The sequence below is a fragment of the Mustela putorius genome, unplaced genomic scaffold, assembly GCF_011764305.1.
Source record: "Mustela putorius furo isolate JIRA1106 unplaced genomic scaffold, ASM1176430v1.1 tig00000196_pilon_pilon_pilon, whole genome shotgun sequence".
In the NCBI taxonomy this organism is placed as follows: domain Eukaryota; kingdom Metazoa; phylum Chordata; class Mammalia; order Carnivora; family Mustelidae; genus Mustela; species Mustela putorius.
In genome coordinates, this window is record NW_025421310.1 from 8,262,517 (window position 1) to 8,285,421 (window position 22,905).

General features: G+C 44.2%; 1 protein-coding gene across 5 annotated transcripts in view; it reads left to right on the plus strand.

Moving 5' to 3' along the window:
• The first annotated feature begins 267 nt into the window (after positions 1-267).
• The window catches only part of LOC106003440 (putative protein ZNF720), an 83,848-nt gene continuing 61,210 nt past the window's right edge, over positions 268-22,905 (plus strand). For 2 of the 5 annotated variants that reach the window (XM_045077452.1, XM_045077451.1), the window contains exons 1-4: positions 268-806; positions 6,473-6,599; positions 7,009-7,104; positions 22,441-22,614. In XM_045077452.1, the coding sequence (XP_044933387.1) occupies positions 708-806; positions 6,473-6,599; positions 7,009-7,104; positions 22,441-22,562 (444 nt within the window). In that variant the 5' untranslated portion in view covers positions 268-707 and the 3' untranslated portion in view covers positions 22,563-22,614. The remainder of the gene's footprint in view (positions 807-6,472; positions 6,600-7,008; positions 7,105-22,440; positions 22,615-22,905) is intronic. The other 3 variants (XM_045077450.1, XM_045077449.1, XM_045077448.1) reach the window with 3 other exon arrangements.

Below are 22,905 nucleotides of genomic sequence, written 5' to 3' on the forward strand. Positions count from 1 at the left end.
CCTGGGTTGGGGGAAACGGAGGTCTCCGGAGAGGAGCAGGGGAGAAAAGTGCTAATCGCCTTCCACGATCGGGGTCCCGGGAGGCGCGAGCGGTCCCCAGAGTCCGCCCCGGAGGCTGGCGCTGCTGCGGGGCCCGGCCTGCAGGCCGCCTTCCCGCCCGGGCCCCCGAGCCCCGCCGCCCCGCCCTCCGCGGGAGCAGTCCCGGCCTCCGAGTGGCCGGAAAACCAATGAGGACCGGGCAGCAGCCGCCCCCAACCCGAGGGCCGGGACCGGGTCGGCGCGGCCTTCGCGCCCTCCCCCGGGCCTTGGGGCCCCGGTACCGACGGGTGCACCCCCGCCCCGGCCTGGCAGGCCTCGGTGCACACGCGTGCTGACCTCTCGGGAAACGTGGGGCCCCGCGCGGGGAGGGCCGGGGCTCCGGATCCGCGGGGCCTGCGGGGCGCCAAGCGGCACCGGCGACCCCACTTGGTCCCCATCTCCGCCCGGCCCGCCGGGGGACAGCGGCGGCGGCGGCCGGGCCCCGGGAGGCGAGGTGTCCAGGCCGAGGGCCGGCCGAGCGGAGAACGGAGGGCGGAGCCGCCCCGCCCGCCCCGCCAACCCTCCGCGGCGCCCGGCCCGCCGCCCGCAGCCCTCCCGGCCGCAGCCGCCGCGTCCGGGGCTTCCAGGATGGTCTGGCGCTCCTCGGGCGCGGAGTCCGAGGAGGAGGGATGCACCTGCCCAGTGTGCCGCTGGACCGTGGCGACCCTGAGCGTGGCCCGCGCGCCCGCGCACACCAGGCCTCGCCGCCGGCAGCCCTAGTGCACCAGGTACTCGCCCCCGGCGCGGCGGGGAGTCGGCCGCTGCCCTCGGTGCGGGCGGGGGCGGCGGGGAGGCGAGTCCCGGGCGCTAGGCCTCGCGCGGCGGCCTCCGCGGGCCCAGCGGCTCCGGGGGGAGAGCGGGACGTCGCCCTGGGAGGAACAAAGGACCGCGTGGGAGCCAGTAGTGGGCCCGCCGCCGGGGTCTCGCGCTCCAGCTCCGCAGCTCCTTGCTTGGGCCCCCCTGCCCCATCCTTCCCGGTCTCCCCTTCAGCCTCCCGCTCCCACCGCCCGCTGGAACCCAGGCACTCCCAGCCCCCCGTGTGCCTACCCCACTTTCCCGGACCTGTTTTGTTTTTGTTTTTAATAAGATTTTATTTATTTGAGAGAGAGAGTGCAAGGTAGAGGGAAAGGGGAGAGGGAGAAGCCTACTGCCTGCGGAACAGGGAGCATGATGCTGGGCTGGATCCCGGGGCCGAGATCATGACCCCAGCAGACGGCAGAGGCTTAACCCACTGAGCCACCCAGGCGCCCCCAACAGTTGTCACTTTGAATTAAAGTCCTGCAAATACACCCAAACCTATCCCCCTGTGATAGTTTCACAGGGGAAAGTGTTGAGTCCAAGATTCCTCTTGCTGGTGGGGTCGGTCCTGGGACAACAGAGAAGGAACCTGTTCCCATTTAGGGCCAAACGGGTTGCTTTCTCAAGCTCTGTGTAGACTAGTATTAAAAATGCACAAATAAACAGGATGAATATGAGAACCAGACTACGTCTGAATGTTCTGGAAAAAAAAGGGGGACTCATCCTCTTTACAGTGTATTCTATTTTAAAAATACTGGGTACTACAGGATGTGGAAACTATGCCTGATCGGAGTTTCTGTAAATCAGCAGTGTTCTCATAATTCGGTCTGTATTCTGATACAGTTTGGGGGCCGGTGGAACACAGCAGTTATAATAGGCCCTTTGGTGTGCCTTAGTGATGTAGAAAAGACATTAGGGTTCGAAGCCAATGGCTAAGAAACAATTCTTGACCGATCTTTGGTGCAAAAAGGTGGTTTTATTAAAGCAGGGGGACAGGGCCCTGGGGGTGGAAAGGTCTGTGCTGGGGTCAGGAGGAGTGGCCCATTATCAAGTTGGGAGGGGGTTAGAGATAGCGTAAGTCTCTAAGGAATTTTGGAAGCCCGGTTTCCAGGACCTTGAGGGGACTGGCTGTTGTGAGGAAAAGGTCATTATTGTCTAATAAAAGCCAAGTTATGACACTCTTCAGATGTATATCAGTAGGTCATAAGCTTGGGGGGGATGATTGCCAACAGTACTAAGTGGGGGGGGGTGTGCTTAGAGATAAAGGAAGTTTCCAAAGCAACTTTTATATGTTAAAATAGGCGTGCAGGGTCTTGGGGGTTGGGCTAAGATTTAGCCTTTTGCCCTTAGCAAAGTGTCAACATCCTGGCGGTTGAGTTCCTAGAGGAATGTCACTCTGCCTGTTTCGGAGGACTTGTCAGTGGGCTGTAGGTAGTAAGGACATTTAATACCTTTTCTTCTGCCCTTTTGTGTCCCACTTGATTAGGCACTGACATCAATCTGTTTTCTTACAGCTAATGTTGATTTTATCGGCTTCGTGCTCTCTGGCCCATTTCTCCCCTATATTGTTCATATTTCCCTCCCTTATCACTCGTAAGGGTCTGCGATGGATTTATGGAGCAGTGTGCGGAAACCATCCCATTTAAACTGGAGACTCTCTCCTGAATTTCTTTTTGCTTGTAGTTTCTGTTGAGAGCAAAGACAAAAGAAGTGAAATTTCCTTACTACTTGCCTCTAGAGCCAAAATGCAACCTTAACTTGACAAGAGCCAGACCTCTGGGCTCCTGGAAGTCCTTTTTAGCCTAACATGAAAATCCCTTTTAAATTTCCTTCGCCTCTACCCTCACTAACTTGAAAGTGTACTGGCAGTGGTTCCTCACAATCACACTGCTGCTTGCTTGCTTGATTGCTTTTTTTTTTTTTTTAGATTTTTATTTATTTATTTGACAGAGATCACAAGTAGGCAGAGAGGCAGGTAGAGAGAGAGAGAGAGAGGAGGAAGCAGGCTCCTTGCTGAGCAGAGAGCTGGAAGTGGGGCTCCATCCCGGTACCTTGGGATCAGGACCTGAGCGGGAAGGCAGAGGCTTTAACCCACTGAGCCACCCGGGCGCCCCTCTGGGGCTCTTTCTGCCTACAGGCCCTGTCATCAAACCTTACTAAAAACAGGGCATCTTAATGGCTCAGTGGATAAGTCCGACTCCTGATCTCATGTTAGCTCGTGATCTCAGGGTCCTGAGTTCAAATTTCTCCACTCTCGGCTCCATCCTGGCACAGAGCCTACTGAATAACAAACAGATTTTGCACTGAAACTATCTCAGTAATTGTTTCTGGACTGTAGGTTCCTGGCCCACATCACATCAGTTTCCGCTGGACCATGAAGTCTCGTACTTTGGTGTACTAGACACAGTAACTTCCGGGACTGGAGGTTCTGTATCAGTCCGAGCTCTATCCCATAGGTTTTTATTTTACTCCACGCTCCTGTCACAAACATACTCTTCTGTTTATTTCTTTGTATTTTCGGAAAAAGAAAACAAGAATTGCATAATTAACAAGTTTGATGTCTTAAAATCCTGAAATAATAATAGAGCACAAGTGATGATGGAAACGAAAGATTTCCATGAAATGCGATGCTGTGGGGTCATTGAGCTCAACAGTCAAGAAGGAATTCTTGGGACCCTTAAAGGCTCCAGTTGGTCATTTTACTTAAGTAGCAAGCGGACAGGACCTGTGGGCAGAAAAAGATGCACTGCAGCCTACAGAAAGCTGGTAGCTCCCTGTGACATGTGCAAGGCAGGGGGTGGGGGGTATGTGGGGAGTATCAGATCCTAAATGTTTCTTTGAATTTCTACTTGTAAAAGTAGAAGTTGTTTGCAGGATTTCTCTGGTGCTTATTCAGTTTGATATTAACTATCAGTGAGAGGTACAGGCCATCACAAGACCTTTAAGAACACAGCAGCCACAAGGCGCCTGGGTGGCTCAGTGGGTTAAGCCTCTGCCTTTGGCTCAGGTCATGATCTCAGGGTCCTGGGATGGAGCCCGGCATCGGGCTCTCTACTCAGGGGGGGACCTGCTTCCCCCTCTCTCTGCCTACCTCTCTGGCTACTTTTGATATCTCTCTCTCTCTCTCTCTATCTCTTTCTCTGTCAAGTAAATAAATAAATAAATCTTAAACAACAAAAAACACAGCAGGCAGCCCTTATTTGGTCCTTACCGGAACTAGGTGGATTCTCGGCCAGTCTTCTGGCTAACGGTGAACTTTTTTCTGCTTCTAGCCCTCATCATAGTAGACTCAGAAATAATAGCTCTTTTATTTATAGAATTCAAGATGTTTGTGTTGATAGTGTGATTTAAAGACAGACGCAGCATTATCCACAAAGAGCTTTGTAAGTGTCATGTCATTGAAAATGTTTCTTAAATTAGTCACCATGACAGTTCTGCACTCTGTCACTTCCAGTGTGTGTATAACTACTTTCGGAATGTATGATGTGTGCACAAATGTGACATGGTAGGTCAGATGTGTGTGGATCTCTTCATGTTTTCATCACTCTTCTCAGGGTTGACACCTGCGGTGAACACTGCTTTAAGTTTCTCCCTGTATGTTGACCTGCTGTCGTTCTAGATCCACTCTGGGTCAGCCAGTGTGAAAACTTGATCCCGTCCATGTTACTGGGTGTTTGACAAAATATTCTCATAATAATAGAAAAATGTGTTTGCTGTCTTAGAGTAATATTATATATTTTCTGTGAATTTATGAAAAACTGTTAGATGCTCTCCAGTAAAGAGAGGAAACGTGCTGAGAAAGGATTGGCTTTGGCTCTCTTGTCATTCCAATAGAACCTGTAATTGTGATAAAACCCATTCAGTTCCCTGTCCTCCAAGAATTCTTGCCTTGGAGTTCTACCTCTTTGTTATTAAAGAATGTTTACTGGGGCCTACAGGCTACTGCTTTTTTTAGAAATGCAGACTCCCGTTTAACCCCAGAACTCCTGAACAGAATCTGCATTTTAACCAGATCTCCAGTGCACTGTTGTGAAATTCTGATTCACTTTTTAATCAGTACATTTGTAACCCACAAAAACATTCCACCTGGGGTGCCTGGGTGGTTCAGCGGGTTAAAGCCTCTGCCTTCAGCCCAGGTCATGATCCCAGGGTCCTGGGATCTAGCCCCGCATCGGGCTCTCTGCTCAGTGCAGAGCCTGCTTCTCGGTCTCTCTGCCTGCCTCTCTGCCTACTTGTGTTCTCTATCAAATAAATAAATAAAATCTTTAAAACAAAAACAAAAACAAAAACATTCCACCTAAGAAGGAGACACAACTAGGGGCGCCAGGGTGGGTCAGTCAGGTGAGTGTCTGCCTTCAGCTCAGGTCATGATCTCAGGGTCCTGGACTCCATGTTGGGCTCCCTGCTCAGCGGGGACCCTGCTTCTCCCTCTCTCTCTGCCCCTCTCACCCAGCTTGCAGTCTCTTTCTCTCAAATAAATAAATAAGATCTCTAAAAGGAAAAGAAAAAGGCACACTCTATAATGTATGACATAATACAGTACTAAGTAACTTGTTGGGTCTCTGTTGACACCTTCATTTTACAAATTATCTTGGATAAATACACAATATTTATAATGGTTTTCCGGATCATATGCCATCCTCTTACATCAAACGTAGAGAACACATTAGAGCATATTACTGTGTTAAAAATTCCCTGATGCATAGAGGAGGAAACTCACCTAAGCCAGAAGCAGTTCTGATAACGACACAGAGAAAAGGAGTTCACTCCTTGGGGAATCACAGATGGAAACTACAGCAGGTGGGATTGTTAACGCAGATTTGCAGCACGTAAAGAGATCGGAGTGGGGCACCTGGGTGGCTTCGTGGGTTAAGCCTCTGCCTTGGGCTCAGGTCATGATCTTGGGGTCCTGGGATGGAGCCCCGCATTGGGCTCTCTGCTCAGCGGGGAGCCTGCTTCCTCCTCTCTCTCTGCCTGCCTCTCTGCCTGCTTGTGATGTCTGTCTGTCAAATAAATAAATAAAATCTTTAAAAAAAAAGATCAGAGGGAATAACTTCCAAAGCAGACACCCAGAGAAGCAGAAGGAAGGATTTCATATTATTTGGGTTTCGGGCAGATGTTCAGAAAGTGGTCTTATCTTGTGTAGAGCTGGGCATTAGGTGGCCCAAGAGCCTCAAGAAAACCTTCTCTACGTTATGTAAATGAGCTTTGTACTCCTCCCTGGGTGGAGATTTCATATTATCATGAGATTAAGATCACTCCTTGGATTACTCTTTGGTCGGTTTGCTTAGGTGTGTAGGAGGGGAAGGCTTAAGGTCAAAGTGGGCTGACCCAAGGTCTTCCTCAGGGCAGTTAGTAACCGGTGTTGCATAGTTTGTTTCCCTAGGACACTGCCTGGGGGTTTGAATAAAGTAAAAGATAAGGTGGAAAGAAGAGGTTAAGTAAAATGTAGGACAGTCATCACAGGGAACAAGCAGGTAAGCAGGAAAGGTCAAGTGTTGGTCTCGTTGGTGGCACTGACTCCCTCTTTCAACTTAGGGACGGACCATCGTGAACTGTGTTAATGGCCACTTGGTGACTGTGGTATTTATTACAGGGACTGCTGACATTCAGGGATGTGGCCGTAGAATTCTCCCTGGAGGAGTGGGGACGCCTGACCCACACTCAGCGGCAACTGTACAGGGATGTGATGTTGGAGAACTACGGACACCTCCTCTTCCTGGGTGAGGATGACTCCTTCAGGTTTCCCAAACCCCACTTAGGGTTTTGTTCTTTCCTTTGTTTTCGTTTTGTTTTGTTTTAAGATTTTTATTTATTTATTTGACAGAGCGAGCAATGGAGAGAGGGAACATGAGCAGGGGAGGGGGCCAAGGGGAAGCAGACTTCCCACTGACCAGGGAGCCTGATGTGGGACTAGATCCCAGTATTGTGGGATCATGACCTGAACCAAACGGCCAACCGACCGAACCACCGGGGCACCCCCACCTGTGTCTTCTAAAGGGGCTGTTGATCAGTAGCATTTGGGAAGTCATTTTCTAGATGTTACAAATGTCTTTTCTTCTCTACTGAGCACAATACTAGATTGAAAATCTCCAGCAGTGCTCATGTTCATTCCTTTTTTCTAATAATCAGGTCTCATTGTGTCAAAGCCAGACCTGGTCTCCTTTTTGGAGCAAAAGAAGGAACCTTGGAATCTCGAGAGAAAGAAGACGGTAGCCTTCCACCCAGGTAGGTGGGAATGAATGGAGCAGATGACAGAGGTGAGGCCCACATGTGGAGGACAGTGACCTTGAAATGTGGTTTGAGTAGCTCACCCTGAATGGAAATAATCTTGAGAAGCCTAGTTATGGTTTTCTCCTTCTCACAAAGAGATATCTGCACCATTATCAAGCTCTCACATTCTCTAGGGATTCTGATTCAGCTCCAGTGATAGTCCATCACGTCCACAGGGAGGGCCAGGAGACTCCCCTTGGAGCGGGAGGGCCTCCATAATCTGAGAGCTTCTCCATTGCTGTCAGGGCCCTGGGAAGTCCTATTTCCGAGGAACTCTATGTTAAGCCCCTTGTACGTTCTGTTTGCCTCCTGTGAAAAGCATTGTCAGGGTGGTTGCAGGCCTATTGGGGTTTGGGGCAGAAATTCCGGCAACACCGGAGACAGGCATCCCATGTTTTCTGTTTTATGCTTTCCAGTGTGATGGCAGGTTTAATCTTAATTGTACAAAATTGAGACTCAGTAATTTGATCTGCTAACATCGCACCGCCCTAAAATAAAAAAAGTAAATCCCTTATTTCACTTCAGAGGTTAATTTCTGTTCGTATGAACTGAAATTAGAAATTATCACTGTTTTCCATTCCTCAGTGGTGAAATAATGTGGTGTATCTATTTGTATCTTAGAATTCCTACCTAAATTAATGCCACAGGAGAACTAGGACATTTAGACCTCAGAACTCGCATCATACAATAAATTCTCAGTTCTTACCTTATTTCTTAGTAATTGGATTATTTTATAATTTTGTCTTGTATGATAGGAATTTCTTTTGACTTTGTCGTGTTTGTTTTCACTTAATAGTTATATAGGAAATTCATCTCTTGTTTTTAAAGGTTTTTTTGTTGTTTTTTGGTTTTTTAAAATTTATTTGACAGAGACAGACACAGCCAGAGAGGGAACACAAGCAGGGAGAATCGGAGAAGGGGAAGCAGGCTTCCCGCTGAGCAGGGAGCCCAGTTCGGGGCTCGATCCCAGAATCCTGGGATCATGACCCGAGCCGAAGGCAGATGCTTAATGCCTGAGCCACCCAGGTGCTCCTCCTCTCTCAATTTTTAGATTAAAAGTCCTAGTATGACATGGGCATGTCCTTTGTAAGAAGTGAGGTAGATAATTAGTAATATCCCTACCCCCGTTGTTTTTTTGTTTGTTGTTTTGTTTTGTTTTGTTTTGGACAGAGAGCAAGCCTGAACACAAGCAGGGGGAGTGGCAGGCAGAGGGAGAAGCAGGCTCCCTGCTGAGAAGGAGCCCGCTGTAAGGCTCGATGTGGGGCTCAATCCTAGGACTCTGGGATCATGATTTGAGCTGAAAGCAGCTGCTTAACCGACTAAGCCACCAGGTGCCTATAAAATCTGATACTAAAAAAAATGAGTAAATGTAATTTTACTTTATGGAAAATTAATCATTAGGTTTTTCTTTTACTTTCCTCAGAATGTGTCTGAATTTTTTTTTTTTTTTTTAAGATTTCATTTATTTAACGGAAAGAGCACACTCCCTAGCACAAACAATGCAGGGGAGCAGCAGGCAGAGGGGGAAGCAGGCTCCCCACAGAGCAGGGATCCTTACAAGGGCTCTGTCCCAGGATCCTGGCATTCTGACCTGAGCCAAAGGCAGGTATTAACTGACCTAGCTGCCCTGGTGCCCCACACCTGTGATTTTTGATAAGTTAATTTTAACGTATCGCTATGTTCGTCTTGATTTGTCTTGTGTAGAATTTACCGAGCATGAAGTTGTATCTTTTTTCCACATACGTCACTCTTTCCTTCTGGGGTCCCCTTAGTGTACACATGGACCACCTGTTGGTGTCCCATGAGTTCCTTAGACTCCGTCCTTTCCCACATATGTCCTTGCTTCTGTCAACATAGAATTTAAAACTGGGGTTTTTACGTGGTCGGATTCTTTTTCTACTTGATCAAGTCGTTGCTGATTCTTAGCGTGCTTTCAAATCCAGTGACGGAACTCTTCAGCCCCCGGTTTTTCGTTCCTTATTGTTACACTTGCTGTCTCTTTGGGTTTGCATTTGGGTCATGTGTAGTTTTCCTGATGCCACTAATTTACCGTTTTCTCTTCTACCTCCATGGGCAGCTCTATGATGATCATTAGAATTCTTTGTCAGGCAATTCATTGTTTGTTTGTTGGCAATTAATAATTCTTACTAACGTAGGGCCAGTTTCGGAGATGTATTTCATTCCTCTGATTGGAACACATATTTCTGTTTCTCTGATGCTGTGTGAACTAGCACTGATATTTGGGAATTTAAAAAAATAGACTGTGGGCCCAGAATTATGGACTTGCTTTCTTTAGGAGTACACAAATAATAGTAATTCTGGGGCCTGTCACGCATGTTCTGAGCCTTTGTCTTGTCTGAATTTTTGTCATTTCCCAGTTTAAGGCAGTGGGGTTACCGCTTCGGAGTGCATGATGCCTTCCTCTCTCTGTCTGTCTGCAGCTCTATCTTCTCTCCAGTGTTTGCACAAAGGCTCACTGTTGGTCTGAACCGTCCCCCACACTGCATCCAGAGGGGCTCTCATTCCCTCTGGGTCCCATGTGGTGCATGACAGAAACAAGTCCCTCAGGCAGCTGGAAAGAATCATGACTATATAGACAACTCATTGTTCTCTCCTGAGGAGAGTTGAGAGTTCTCTCACAGTGTTGCGGTGGAGAGTCAGGGAGGGTGAGCCCTGGTTGTGGGCAAGTGTCGCAAAGTCTCCTTGTCTCTTCGACGTGCCTCTTCTTCCTTCCTACCTGCCGGGGCCTGTTGTATTCTCCTAACTGGCTTCTGGAACATTCTAAAAGATAATTTAGTCTATTATTGTCACTTGCTGCCCTAGAATGGGTATTAATTTTGCACATTAGCCTTTTAACATATATGGTATGAGTTCAGTAAGTGAGATAGCTTATTTTAAATCTGTTAGTTGTGTCTTTCCATAACACCTTAAGCTTGTTGGGAAAGAGAAAGATTCATTACATGGAAGGATATGGAAAGATGTGGAAGCACTGGCCCTGAGTATTTGTACTTAACGACTGACTGGGAAGCTGATTCGGTGGGGGCTGAAGGACAGGAAGGATGTCACGATGGACATAACCAAACTGGGACGATTACCTGTAAGGAAATCTTACTGCCAAAAGTGATCAAGGATATAAAACAATTGGGGGAAGGGGCACCTGGGTGACTCAGTCCTTAAGTGTTTTGTCTGCCTTTAGCTCAGGTCTGGGATTGAGCCCTGTGTCGGACTCCCTGCTCAGCAGGGAGCCTGCTTCTCCCTCTCCCACTCCCCCGCTTGTGTTCCCTCTGTCTCTGTGTCTCTCTGTGTCAAATGAATAAATAAAATCTTTAAAAATAAATAAATAAATAAATAAATAAAACAATTAGGGGAAAACCCCACCTTAAGTCGGTCATATTGGCAGAATGATGTCTTTGAACCCAAGGACCCAAATCTTTTTTTTTTTTTTTTAAGATTTATTTATTTATTTATTTGATAGAGAGCACAAGTAGGCAGAGAGGCAGGCAGAGAGAGGGTGGGGGGAAGCAGGCTCCCCGCTGAGCAGAGAGCCTGATGCAGGGCTCGATCCCAGGACCCTGAGATCATGACCTGAGCTGAAGGCAGAGGCTTAAACCACTGAGCCACCCAGGCGCCCCTCTTTTTTTTTTTTTTTTTTTTTTTAAAGATTTTGTCTATTGGTCAGTGAGGGAAGGCAGTAAGCAGAGGAAGCTGCAGGCAGAGAGCTGAGCAGGGAGCCCGATGCGGGGCTCCATCCCAGGACTCTGGGATCATGACCTGAGCCGAAGGCAGATGCTTAACCAACTGAGCCACCCAGGCGTCCCTCCAAATCCATTTTTTAAACATGCATATTTTCTGACGTTTGTTAATTTTGGAAAGTCACCTAGTCCTTGCTGAAAGTAATCATTCAAACAACTTCAAATATCAAGTTGAATTAATCAAGCCATGAAATATTTCTGAAAGTTAGACATTTAAAAATGAAGATAAAAATTCTAAATGTGATGTCAACCCTCTGTGGTAAATATTTGTTACGTTTCATGGGTGAAAAAGAAATGTGTGTGTTTACATATGTGTGTTCAAGTACACACACAAGCATAGATGATGCTTTCCATGAAATGGATTATTGAAATCAAGTACATTTGAGCGAGATCGGGTATGTTCGGGATGGTATGGCTGTAGATGGAATCATGTACATTTAGATCTTGGAAAACAACCCTCCTAGCAACAGTGATAAACTCCTGTAGTGTGAAAGAGTATTCGGTAAGATTTCTTCTGCGCTTTGCCCGTTGCTTGGTTATCACTGCCGGGATTGTTGTGTTTTCTATTTTTCAGTTTCATCCTCATGGTTTAGTTCTGCCTCTAGGGAAATTCTAGTGGAATATAATGAAGCAAAGTTTGGTGTTATCAGGAACATTTGGTTTCTTTATGTTTTAATACGTCCGTGGAGATGTTAGGGTTTGGATATACCACATTGTCATGTTTTTCCTAACACCCTCCCCATTTTTTTTTTTTTAATTTCTTTCTTGTGTTTTCCTATATGCATTTTTTTAAAAAGATTTTATTTATTTATTTGATAGAGATCACAAGTAGGCAGAGAGGCAGACAGAGAGAGGAGGAAGCAGGCTCCCTGCTGAGCAGAGAGCCGGATGTGGGGCTTGCGTCCACTGAGTCACCAAGGTGCCCCTCCTATATACATTTGAAGAAAATAATACAAGGGGTGCCTGAGTGGCTCAGTGGGCTAAAACCTCTGCCTTCAGCTCAGGTCATGATCCCAGGGTCCTGAGATCGAGCTTTGCCATGGGCTCTCTGATCAGCAGGGGCCTGCTTCCCCCTCCTCTTCTGCCTGTCTCTCTGCCTGCTTTTTTTTTTTTTTTTTTTTTTTTTAAAGATTTTATTTATTTATTTGTAAGAGAGAGAGAGTGAGAGCGAGCACAGGCAGACAGAGTGGAAGGCAGAGTCAGAGGGAGAAGCAGGCTCCCTGCGGAGCAAGGAGCCCGATGTGGGACTCGATCCCAGGACGCTGGGATCATGACCTGAGCCGAAGGCAGCTGCTTAACCAACTGAGCCACCCAGGCGTTCCCCTCTGCCTGCTTTTGATCTCTCTCTGTCAAATATATAAACAAAATCTTAAAAAAAAAAGAAAAAAAGAAAAAATTCTACATTTCCCTCTTTTTCTGTCAACGTTGTATACTCATTGTAAACCATATTGCTTTAGTTAGAGATTAAATTTGCTTTGAAAATCTAGCCCTTCCTACATTGAATTTGACCTTGTCAGTATATGTACTCTATGACACTGGTCTTTTCACATATGTCTATTTCTTTGCTTTTGAGCATTTAAAAAATTTCTATTTTATTTTTATTTATTTTTAAGATTAGCACGTCATTTTTTTTTTTTTTAAGACCCCATTTCCTAGCAGCCTCTGTCTACCCCAACACAGGGCTTGAACTCACAGCCCTCGGATCCGGAGCTGCATGTTCCATGACTGAGCCAGACAGGAGCCCCATATTGAGTATCTTTTTAAAGTCAAGTCACACCTACAGAACATAACCGAACAGCTCCAGGGTATTTCACGAGCTGATCACATCTCCATAAGCCATTGAGGTCGAGGAACAATATTACTTGTCCTCTCACTGCCCCCCCCCAGCTCCTCAGGCGCTGTCCCCACAGCTCAGCCCTCTTTACAAGTAGGGCAAGAGGTTGCTCTTCTCATTGCATACTTCCTGTAAACGTGATCAGGCTCTGGGATCCCTGATATTTGGCTTTCTTCCTTCTACCTGTGTGTGTGTCGATTTGCATTCCTGCACATGACATGCATGACGCATGAGAACAGATCGATCTGATTCCCTTGTGTGAATATCGGTTCATTATGTTATTCTGCCACTGGCCGGGGGGACGGTTGGTTCTCAGAGAAGCTCTGTCAAGAATACTTCCGGGCATGTAAAATCTGTAATTTGTCTTTTAGTGGAACATGCACTCCCTTGTGCCAATTTTCACATCCACCAGGAGTGGATGGGATTTCTATCTTATCCACATACTTTCCAAAACATGGTAATTTATTGGATTTTGACATTGGGCTCCTGTTTATTATATGATGTCACAAAGTCGCGGTTTTTACAGTGTCTAGTGAGTTACTGTGACTATTTTTTCTGTTTCGGTATCTTTTTCTTCTGGCTTTGTGGTTCTATATATACAGTGAGAACGAGTCCTTTGTCTCCTTCTCACTCTACTTCTATTTCTTGGGCTTGTGATACAGGGACGTTTCTGATGTAATCCAGGTTGTCATTTCACCCTTATGGCTAGTGGTTTTTCTGATTTTTAGAAATTTTCTCAAAAAAACTTTTTTTCTCATATACTAAGACCCCATATACTATATATACTATATATACTAAAAATGTAATTATCTTTACAGTATCGATCAGACATGTATTAAAAATCAGTGTTTTCTAGTTTGTGTAGTGACTGAATTTTTCCGTTATTTTTCTTTTTCTCCCCACATGGCTGACAAATTGCAGTATGTTCTGGAAATGTTATATTGTGCTTTCTTTTCACTTGCTTTAACTAGTCATCACTTCACATGGATTAATGCTGCACAGTCTTGGAGCGGACTTCTCCTGTGATTCCTCTCTGTCTTTTCCTATCTCTGGTGATAGCAATCTCTCAGGACCATACATCGGATGTCACTTTTCATGTCAGAATCTTCCATGCGCCTCTGTGCTCTGATGAATGGTCATTCCTGTTTCCCATAGCAGCATGGCCTCCAGCGGCTTGGCAGTAGCCATCATTTACTACTTGTAGACCGGAGCTGGAATCTTGGCAAACTGATAGCTGGTTTCCCATTATCTCTTTCCTTACTTCACTGTGGGTAGGCTAAGTTCTACAGACTTTACTGTCTTACGCATGAGTATACTCAAGTCATTGGACATTGTCTCTAAAGGGGTCCCACCCACAGTGACCGCTTGTGGGCGGACAGATTGCTGCTGTGATTTTGGATGAAGGCTTCTCTGCATGTTTACAGAGTGGCCGGGGGTGTGTTGGTTGTGGTGCGTGTGGGTCTTTATATTCCAGACCGTTAATGTTAGTGCTGCGTTTGGAGGGGACGTTAAAGTAGGAACTTCTAGGTACGTTGACTTTTAAATTTTCTTCTATATGTCACTGCCAAATGAGCAGCAAAAGATCTTGAAGAAAAACCTATTTTGGTTACTGTTGTGGATTTCTTATCAAAACCATACCCTTGCGGTACTCAGCATTGTTGTTTTCCCTGAAATCACAATGTGAGCTCATGATCTGGATCCGTGGTCCCGCGATTTCTGCCCACTCGAGGCACAAAGAGTAGGTCAGGAAGATCTGCATTTCCTCCGGATCCTCATCTACGTTCAGAGCCATCCAAATTATCTCCGTCATTGTGATCACCTCTGTTTCACTTTACAAAATCCCCTCTATCTTCTATGTCTGCATTGCTCATTATCCCATTCCCTGCTGATGGCTGGTGAACACTTCTGCCCTAATTCTGTGGGTTTCCCAGTTCTTAGCCTGATTATTGATATGAGCCTTGATTCCACTGTTTTTCCAGGACTCGCTTTGCCTTGGTTAGGCGTACAGAACCCTCCCATCAGAGACATGCAAATTGTGCACTTGCACACAATGTAGGTGCTTCTTCACACACCTCCCTTAGGAAGTTCACCACAGAAAATTAAGGTAGACCTTCCTGGGTACCGGGATTTGTTTACCTGCTTGAACGCAGGAGCCACAGGGGGAGTGCCCAAGTGGATGCCCTACCTCACCCAGTTCTTCCGCATTGGATCCTGCCAGTTAGAGCCTTGGAAAACGTTCCTGATGTAAACTGATTTTTAGAATTTTTAAAGCTTTTATTTTTTTAGAGAGAGAGTGCAAGCACGTGGTGTGAGGTGGGACGGGGAGAGGGAGAGAATCTTAAGCAGACTGTGATGAGCACTGAACACGGAGTCTGTTGAGGGACCTGACCCCATGACCCTGACATCATGACGTGCGCCCAAATCAAAAGTCTGACGCCAAACTGACTGAGCCACCCAGGTGACCCAAATTGAATAGATTTTATCCCAGATCCCGTATCAGATTAATGTTCGACAAGATGGTGTACATATGGTGAAATGAGGTGGGATCCAAGCTGGGGTCAATCTGAGTGGTGAATATTGTCAGGAGACAATTCTATGGTTGTTTTTGTTTGTTTTGTTTTGTTTTGTTTTTGTTTGTTTGTTTTTAATTCTGTGGTTTTAAGTTTCTCCATGTGTTAAGGATAGAAGCATTGAACGTTTTTACTTTTTATTTTTTTGAAAGTTTTTATTCTTAACTGTCTTTCCTCTCATGTACGCATATTAAAAAGCTTTGGAATACAGTGATAATCTCTTGGCCTTGGGTAGAGAACGGATTTGTTCACTGTCGAGGAAAACAGAGTTGTCTCCTTCTATGGCAAGGTTCAGGAAGGTACGCTGTCTGCTCCTTCAAGATACTGAGGTTTCTTGTGCTCAGGGTCCCACAGATGAGAGAGAAAACCTGGGGCATGCGCAGCATCTCCCTGAATCAGCTGCGGATGGGCAGCCGAGGAGAGGAATTAGTGTGGTCAGGAAGGTTAAGCTAGCTGACGTGTCGTGAGCCCTAAGATCCCCAGACTTTAATCTGGGATTCCTCTGTCACCACTGGGAAATTCTTACAGGCAAACTTGTTCCATTATACAGTGTGTGAAACATGGAATTTTTCTACCTCCTGGAATTATCCGTGGACCTTACTCAGAATGAAGAGTGTACTCATGGGTCTGTTTCTGCTTTTATTTGTTTGCTTATTTGTTTAGTAGACTGAACCTGAAAGCAAAGTCACATGGTATTTGTCTGTCTTTGGCCAATGTGTCTCAGTTAACCACATAGTCTAGGTCTATCCACGTGGTCATAAATGGCAAGAAACAACCAAAAAAGCAGGAACAGACGCCTTACAAAACCGAACAAATAAACTGCTGCTTACCAGAGTGGGACGGAGAGGGGTGAAAGGCAGACGGGGTGAAGGGTGAAGGGGAGTGGAAGGTATGGGCTTTCGGTTAGGGATGCAGTCACGGGGATAAAGGATGCAGCAGAGGAGACTCTGTAAATGGTACTGCAGTGATGTCCTGTGGCGCCCGATAGTAGCTATGCTTGTGATGGGGACACATTTCCGATGCGAATGGATGTCAGGAGCAAGCCAGAGTAGTGAACACCTGTGTGGAATAAGCTAGACCTTCTTGGTCTTGTATTGTGTTTGTCCTGCTTGGGTACCAGGGTAGCGTGGGGCCCCATGAAATGATTTTGAATGTTTTCCCTCCATTCCGCTCTTCATAAGATTTCGATGAAGATTGTCATTAAATTTTTTTTTTTTTTAAATGTTTGATGGAATTAACCAGTGAAGGTATGTGGTCCTGGGCTTTTCTGTGCTGGGAGCTTTTTTTTTTCCCACATTCAACTTTCATTCTTGTTATTGGTCTCAGATCTCCTGTTTCTTAGGTTTAAGATTCCTATTTCAATCTTGGTAACTTTATGTATTTTTAGGAATTACCTGGGTTTTTTTTGTTTTGTTTTGTTTTTTTAAGTTACTGGATTTGTTAGAATATAATTGTTTATAGTGGTGTATTAACACACTATAATAATTTCCATAGTTGTCTACTGTGTTTTCTGTTCCATTTCTCATTTTGAGTTTTTGAGACTTCTCTCCTTTATTCTTAGTTAATGTAGTTAAAATTTCGATTTTTTTTTTTTTTTTGGAAATCTGGATATTAATTTTAATGTTATATTATTATTTATTGCAGTCTGTAGTTTATTTCTGATATTTCTTTGTTATTTCCTTCCTCTACTGAATTTCAGCTAAGTTTCTTTTTCTAGTTCCTTGTCTTCTAATGTTAAGGAGAAAAGTGAGCGGGGTGGGGTGCCTGAGTGGCTCAGTCAGTTAAGCATCTGACTTTTGATCTCAACTTAGGTCTTGATCTCTAGGTCTTCGGTTCAGGACTGGGTGAGCTGGATAAGCTCCATGCTAGGTGTGGAACCTACTTTTAAGAAAAAAAAAGGGGAGAAAAAAAACTTGAAAAAAGTAACTTAAGCACTTATAGCATAAAAAAATTAAAAAGGGTGTCTAGTAAGAAAAATTAGTAGAAATAAATAATACTAGTGATGACCAACAACAACAACAACAACAAAAAGGATTCCTTAGGGTTTTTAATAGATCATGCCACCTGTAAGCAGATAAATTTGCATTCTCTTTTCCAGTTTTGATTCCATTTCTGTATTTTTCTTGCCTGTTTGTTCAGACTAGAATATCCATTAGTGTGTTGACTGAAAGTGGTGAATTCCCTCCATTACCTTGTTTCTGGTCATACAAGAGAAGCTTACACTCTACTATTAAATATATTAGATTTCAGCTTTTCATACACAGATGCCTTTGTTAGGGTGAGGTGGTTTCCTTCTGTTCCTACTTCATTAAGTATTTTTTTTAAATATTTTATTTATTTACTTGACAGAGAGAGATCACAAGTAGGCAGAGAGGCCAGCAGAGAGAGAGAGAGGAAGAAGTAGGCTCCCTGTGGAGCAGAGAGCCCGATGTGGGGCTCAATCCCAGGACCCTGGGATCATGACCTGAGCCGAAGGCAGAGGCTTTAACCCACTAAGCCACCCAGGCGCCCCTTTATTGAGTATTTTTAATAATGAAACATTGTCCAGTATGCTCAAATTCTTACTTTGTGTCAATATGATTGTCAGTTTTGATCTTTGTTAGTGTGCAGTCAAGACACCCTTGAATTCCAGGAAGAATTTCCAGTTACTTATGCTGTAAGATGGGAAAATGTGCTTTTGACTCAGTTTGCTTTATTTTATTGTGGGCTTGGTGTGACTACAGGCAGTAGTTGGCAGCCTTCTCTGCTTATAGTGTCTTCCCTTGTCTTTGATAACCTAGCAATGCTGGCATCACAGATAGTGTTTGGTAATCTCCTTTTTGTTCACTCCCTAAAAATGTACAAAGAGATTTGAAGCACTTTCTCATTAAATCTCTGAATTATCAGGGTGCCTGGGTGGCTCAGTCCTTAAGCATCTGCCTTTGGCTCAGGTCATGATCCCAGGGTCCTGGGATCAAGCCCCATGTTGAACTCCTGCCCAGTAGGGAGCCTGCTTCTCCCTCTCCCACTCCCCCTGCTTCTGTTCCATCTCTTTTTGTCTCTCTGTCAAATAAATAAATAAAATCTTTTTTAAAAAACTCTGAATTTTCCAGTGATTTCATCTGGCACAGGACTTTTCTTTGTTGGGAGTTTTAAAATTCCTTTTTCAATCTGTTTAGTAGTTGTAGATCAGTTTTGACTTTTTAAAGATTTTATTTATTTATTTGATAGAAATCACAAGTAGGCAGAGAGGCGGCGGTGGGGGGGAATAATAATAATACCAATTATTTGTATTTCTATGGTAGCAGTGATACTGTCTACTTTCACTTCTTCACTTCTGATTTTAGTTGGTCGTCTTTCATTCTCTCTCTCTCTTTTTAAAGATTTTATTTATTTATTTGAGAGAGAATACACATGAGCGGGCAGAGGGGCAGAGGGAGAAGCAGACTCCTCTGAGCAGGGAGCCTGGTGTGGGACTCGATCCCAGAACCCTGGGATCATGACCTGAGCTGAAGGCAGATCCTTAACCAACTGAGCCACCCAGACACCCGGTCTTCTTTCCTTCTTACTTGATTTTGTTAAAGGTCTGTTAATTTTGTTGATCTTTCCTGAAAACCAGCTCTCCCAATTGTTGATATTTTCCCATTTTTGCTATTTCCTATTTTGTCCATTTCTGTGTATGTTTCAATTTCCTCCCTTCTGCAAATTTTGGGCTCAGATGGGACTTTTCTTGATTGTTTTTGAAGTGTAGGAAAGTGATGTGTGTTCCAATATGACAAGACTACAGAACTATCTGTTAGGCTATGTGATCGGTACGTTGTGTGTAAGTTCTTAAGTCCATGGAGGAACGAAGTCCTCATGATTCCTTCTCTGCCATCTTGCTGATGTCCTGTGACTGATTTTCAGGTTGTATAATAGAAGTTGTCAGCATATTCATCTGAGAGTAGTAGGTGGAATGATTTTACTTTTCTCTTATTTGATATCTTTCAGCCATATCTTCACATGACATCCAGAGCTTCATGCCAAAGCCGAGCATAGAAGCTTCTTTCCAAAAAGTGTCAATGGGTAGACACAAAAATAGTGACATTGAGGATTTACACTTAATGATAGACCGGGACAATGATGGGAAGAGTGAAGGGTATCAAAGATTTCATGAAGGACATACCCAAACTCAGACAACTGCCCATAATAAGAATCTCACTGTCCCAAATGGTGAAGGATATAAAACATTTTGGAAAACCTCCCTTTTTGAGTCCACTGTTTCCAAAAACCAGTGTGGTTCTGCAAGTAAAACCTCAAATCAAATATTTAGACATACATACTTAGGGAAAGACAATTTGGAACATCTGGAAAGTTACTTAGTCCATGCTGAAAATAATTATTTGAACCATTCTGAAAAAAGGATAGGATTGACTGTTCAGTCAAATATTTCTGAAAATCCGAGATTTAAAAGTGAAGAAGGAAGTGCAAAGTGGGATCCACTGAAGAGGTCCTTCACCGAGGAGTTGACCCTTCAGGATGACCAGAGCAGTGTCAACAGAGACAGAATTGCTCAATGCACTGAATCTGAGGAGACATTCAAGCAGAGCTCAGATGTTGATAAACATCTGAAGACTTGTGTTCCAGAAAATCATTATGAATGTAATAAAAGTGGGGAAGTCTTTTATCAAAACTATGACATTATTATACATGAGAGTATGAATACAGGAGAGAATCCTTACAGTAAATGTGGGAAAGCTCTTAACCAGTCGTCCAATGTTGGTGATCATCAGAGAATTCATGTGGGAAAACACCCACTTGGATGTAAAAAACCTGGGAACACGTTTAGTCAATCATCAAGACTAAATATACCTAAAAGTTATATTTTTAAGGAATGTGGCAAAGACTTTGACTGGCACTCAACACTACCTCAAGATCAGGGGATGCATACTGGAGAGAAACCGTACAGATGTGAAGAATGTGGTAAAACCTTTAAGGTCTGCTCATCAGTGAATAGACATAAGCGAATCCATACTGGAGAGAAACCTTACAAATGTGAAGAATGCGGCAAGGCCTTTAACCAGCAGTCAAGCCTTACTGAACATCACAGAATTCATAATGGAGAGAAACCTTACAAATGTGAAGAGTGTGGCAAGGCCTTCAGCCAGCGCTCACACCTTATTAGTCATCACAGAATTCATACTGGAGAGAAACCTTACAAATGTAAGGAATGTGGCAAGGCCTTTAACCACCACTCAGGCCTTACTCAGCATCACAGGATTCATACTGGAGAGAAACCGTATAAATGTAAAGAATGTGGCAAGGCCTTTAACCATGACTCAAGCCTTACTCAGCATCACAGAATTCATACTGGAGAGAAACCTTACAAATGTCAAGAATGTGGTAAGGCCTTTAACCAGCGCTCACACCTTATTAGTCATGAGAGGACTCATATTAGAGAGAAACCTTACAAATGTGAAGAATGCAGTAAGGCCTTCAGCCAACACTCACACCTTATTCGACATCACAGAATTCATACTGGAGAGAAACCTTACAGATGTGAGGAATGTGGTAAGACCTTCAATAGGCATTCATCTCTTACTCAGCATCACATAATTCATACTGGAGAGAAACCTTACCAATGTAAAGAATGTGGCAGAGCCTTTAACCAGCACTCAAGCCTTATTCACCATAACAGAATTCATACTGGAGAGAAACCTTTTAAATGTAAAGAATGTGGTAAGGCCTTTAAACATGACTCCACACTTACTCAGCATCACAGAATTCATACTGGAGAGAAACCTTACAAATGTAAAGAATGTGGTAAGGCCTTTATCCAGCACTCACAACTTACTAGTCATCAGAGAATTCATACTGGGGAGAAACCTTACAAGTGTAAAGACTGTGGCAAGGCCTTTAACCACAACTCAAGCCTTACTTACCATCATAGAATTCATACTGGAGAGAAACCTTATAAATGTAAAGAATGTGGCAAAGCATTTAAACAGCACTCAAAACTTACTCGCCATCACAGAATTCATACTGGAGAGAAACCTTATAAATGTAAAGCCTGTGGCAAGGCCTTTAAACAGCACTCACATCTTACTAATCATTATGGAATTCATACTAGAGAGAAACCTTAATAAATGTAAAGCCTGTGGCAAGGCCTTTAAACAGCACTCATACGTTACTAATCATTACGGAATTCATACTAGAGAGAAACCTTAATAAATGTAAAGAATGTGGTAGGCCTTTAACCAGTGTTCACACCTTACTCAACATCACAGAATTCTCACTGGAGAGAAACCTTACAAGTGTAAAAGAATGTGGCAAGGCCTTTAGTCAGTGTTCAGCCTTACTCATTATCAAAGAAGTCCTAATAGAGCAAAGCTTAAAAATTTTAGGGCAGTGAGAGAGGTTTTTTTTTTTTTTATCTTCAAACACGAAGTTAAACAACAATGCACTTGACTTGAAGGGAAAATGATCAACATTCATTTCTCTTAGAGTAATTTATCCCTACTTTAAGACCGATTGCCCCACATGGAAAAGCTGTGTACAGACAAATTGCATAGAATTGTCCTTGGTTCTCTAATGGTAAATGAAAAACATTGAAATGACCCAATCAAACAAGGTATGCAAGAATTTTTATGTTCTTTTTTATTGTTGTTGTTAAATAGAGCAAAATAACTTTTGGAATATAACGATAAGAGCTGAATGACCATGCCACTAATGGAAAAACAAAGGAGTATTTTCACAGATCCAGTTTTTCCCAAGGCCAACCCATCACCTTTTGATGTTGATTAAACTGAACCATTGGCCATTTTGTTTAAAAGAAAAATGCCATATGCTTGTGCACATACACAGCTCCTTCATGTCCAATCAAGGAACAGGGAAGGGGAAAATGAAAGAACAGAGAAAACTCTATGTAGTGGTCAGGATGTGGTGGAACCAAACTATGGTTTTCTGATTGAGACTGTCTTCTCTGTCTGGAGGAGCAGAGTTCTGCAGTGAAGTAGCACGTTGCTTTTTTTAGTTGACACCTCCTGTCTGCTGCTGGAACACATCAGTTGTATCTTCCTCCTCCATTTCCATCTGTGCCGGTGTGTCTGCTTCCTTGAGTGCGTGCCCATCAAATCGGAATCTGATCTGCCTCTCTGACAAACCCTGTCATTCACAGTTGTTTTCCATGAGTTTGCTAACCACAGTCTCGACTTCTTCCTTTGGCTTCTTCTTGGCTATTGGGAGTGCCAGAATCTTCCCAGCTGCTGCTTCTCAGAAGAGATACCAGGTCCCCAGTGAGAGCATACATGTAACACCAGGAGTGGCAGAAGTAGTGACTGTGAGAGGATTTGTAAGTATTGCTCAACCTGTACTCCATATTAGAGAATTCATACTGGAGAGTTACAAAACATAAAGAATGTGACAAGGCCTTTAAGCAATGGCAAACCATAATTCCTGATCAGAAAATGTATTGTGGAGAGCATTTTTATAAATATGATGGATTTGGCAAGCCTGTTACAGTCCTTAAGCCTTACTCAGCATCAGAGAGTTCATTTTGAGGAGTAACATTACAAAAGTAAAGGATGTGGTAAACCGGAACTCCGGACTTACTGAACATCACGGCTATCACACAGGATAGAAA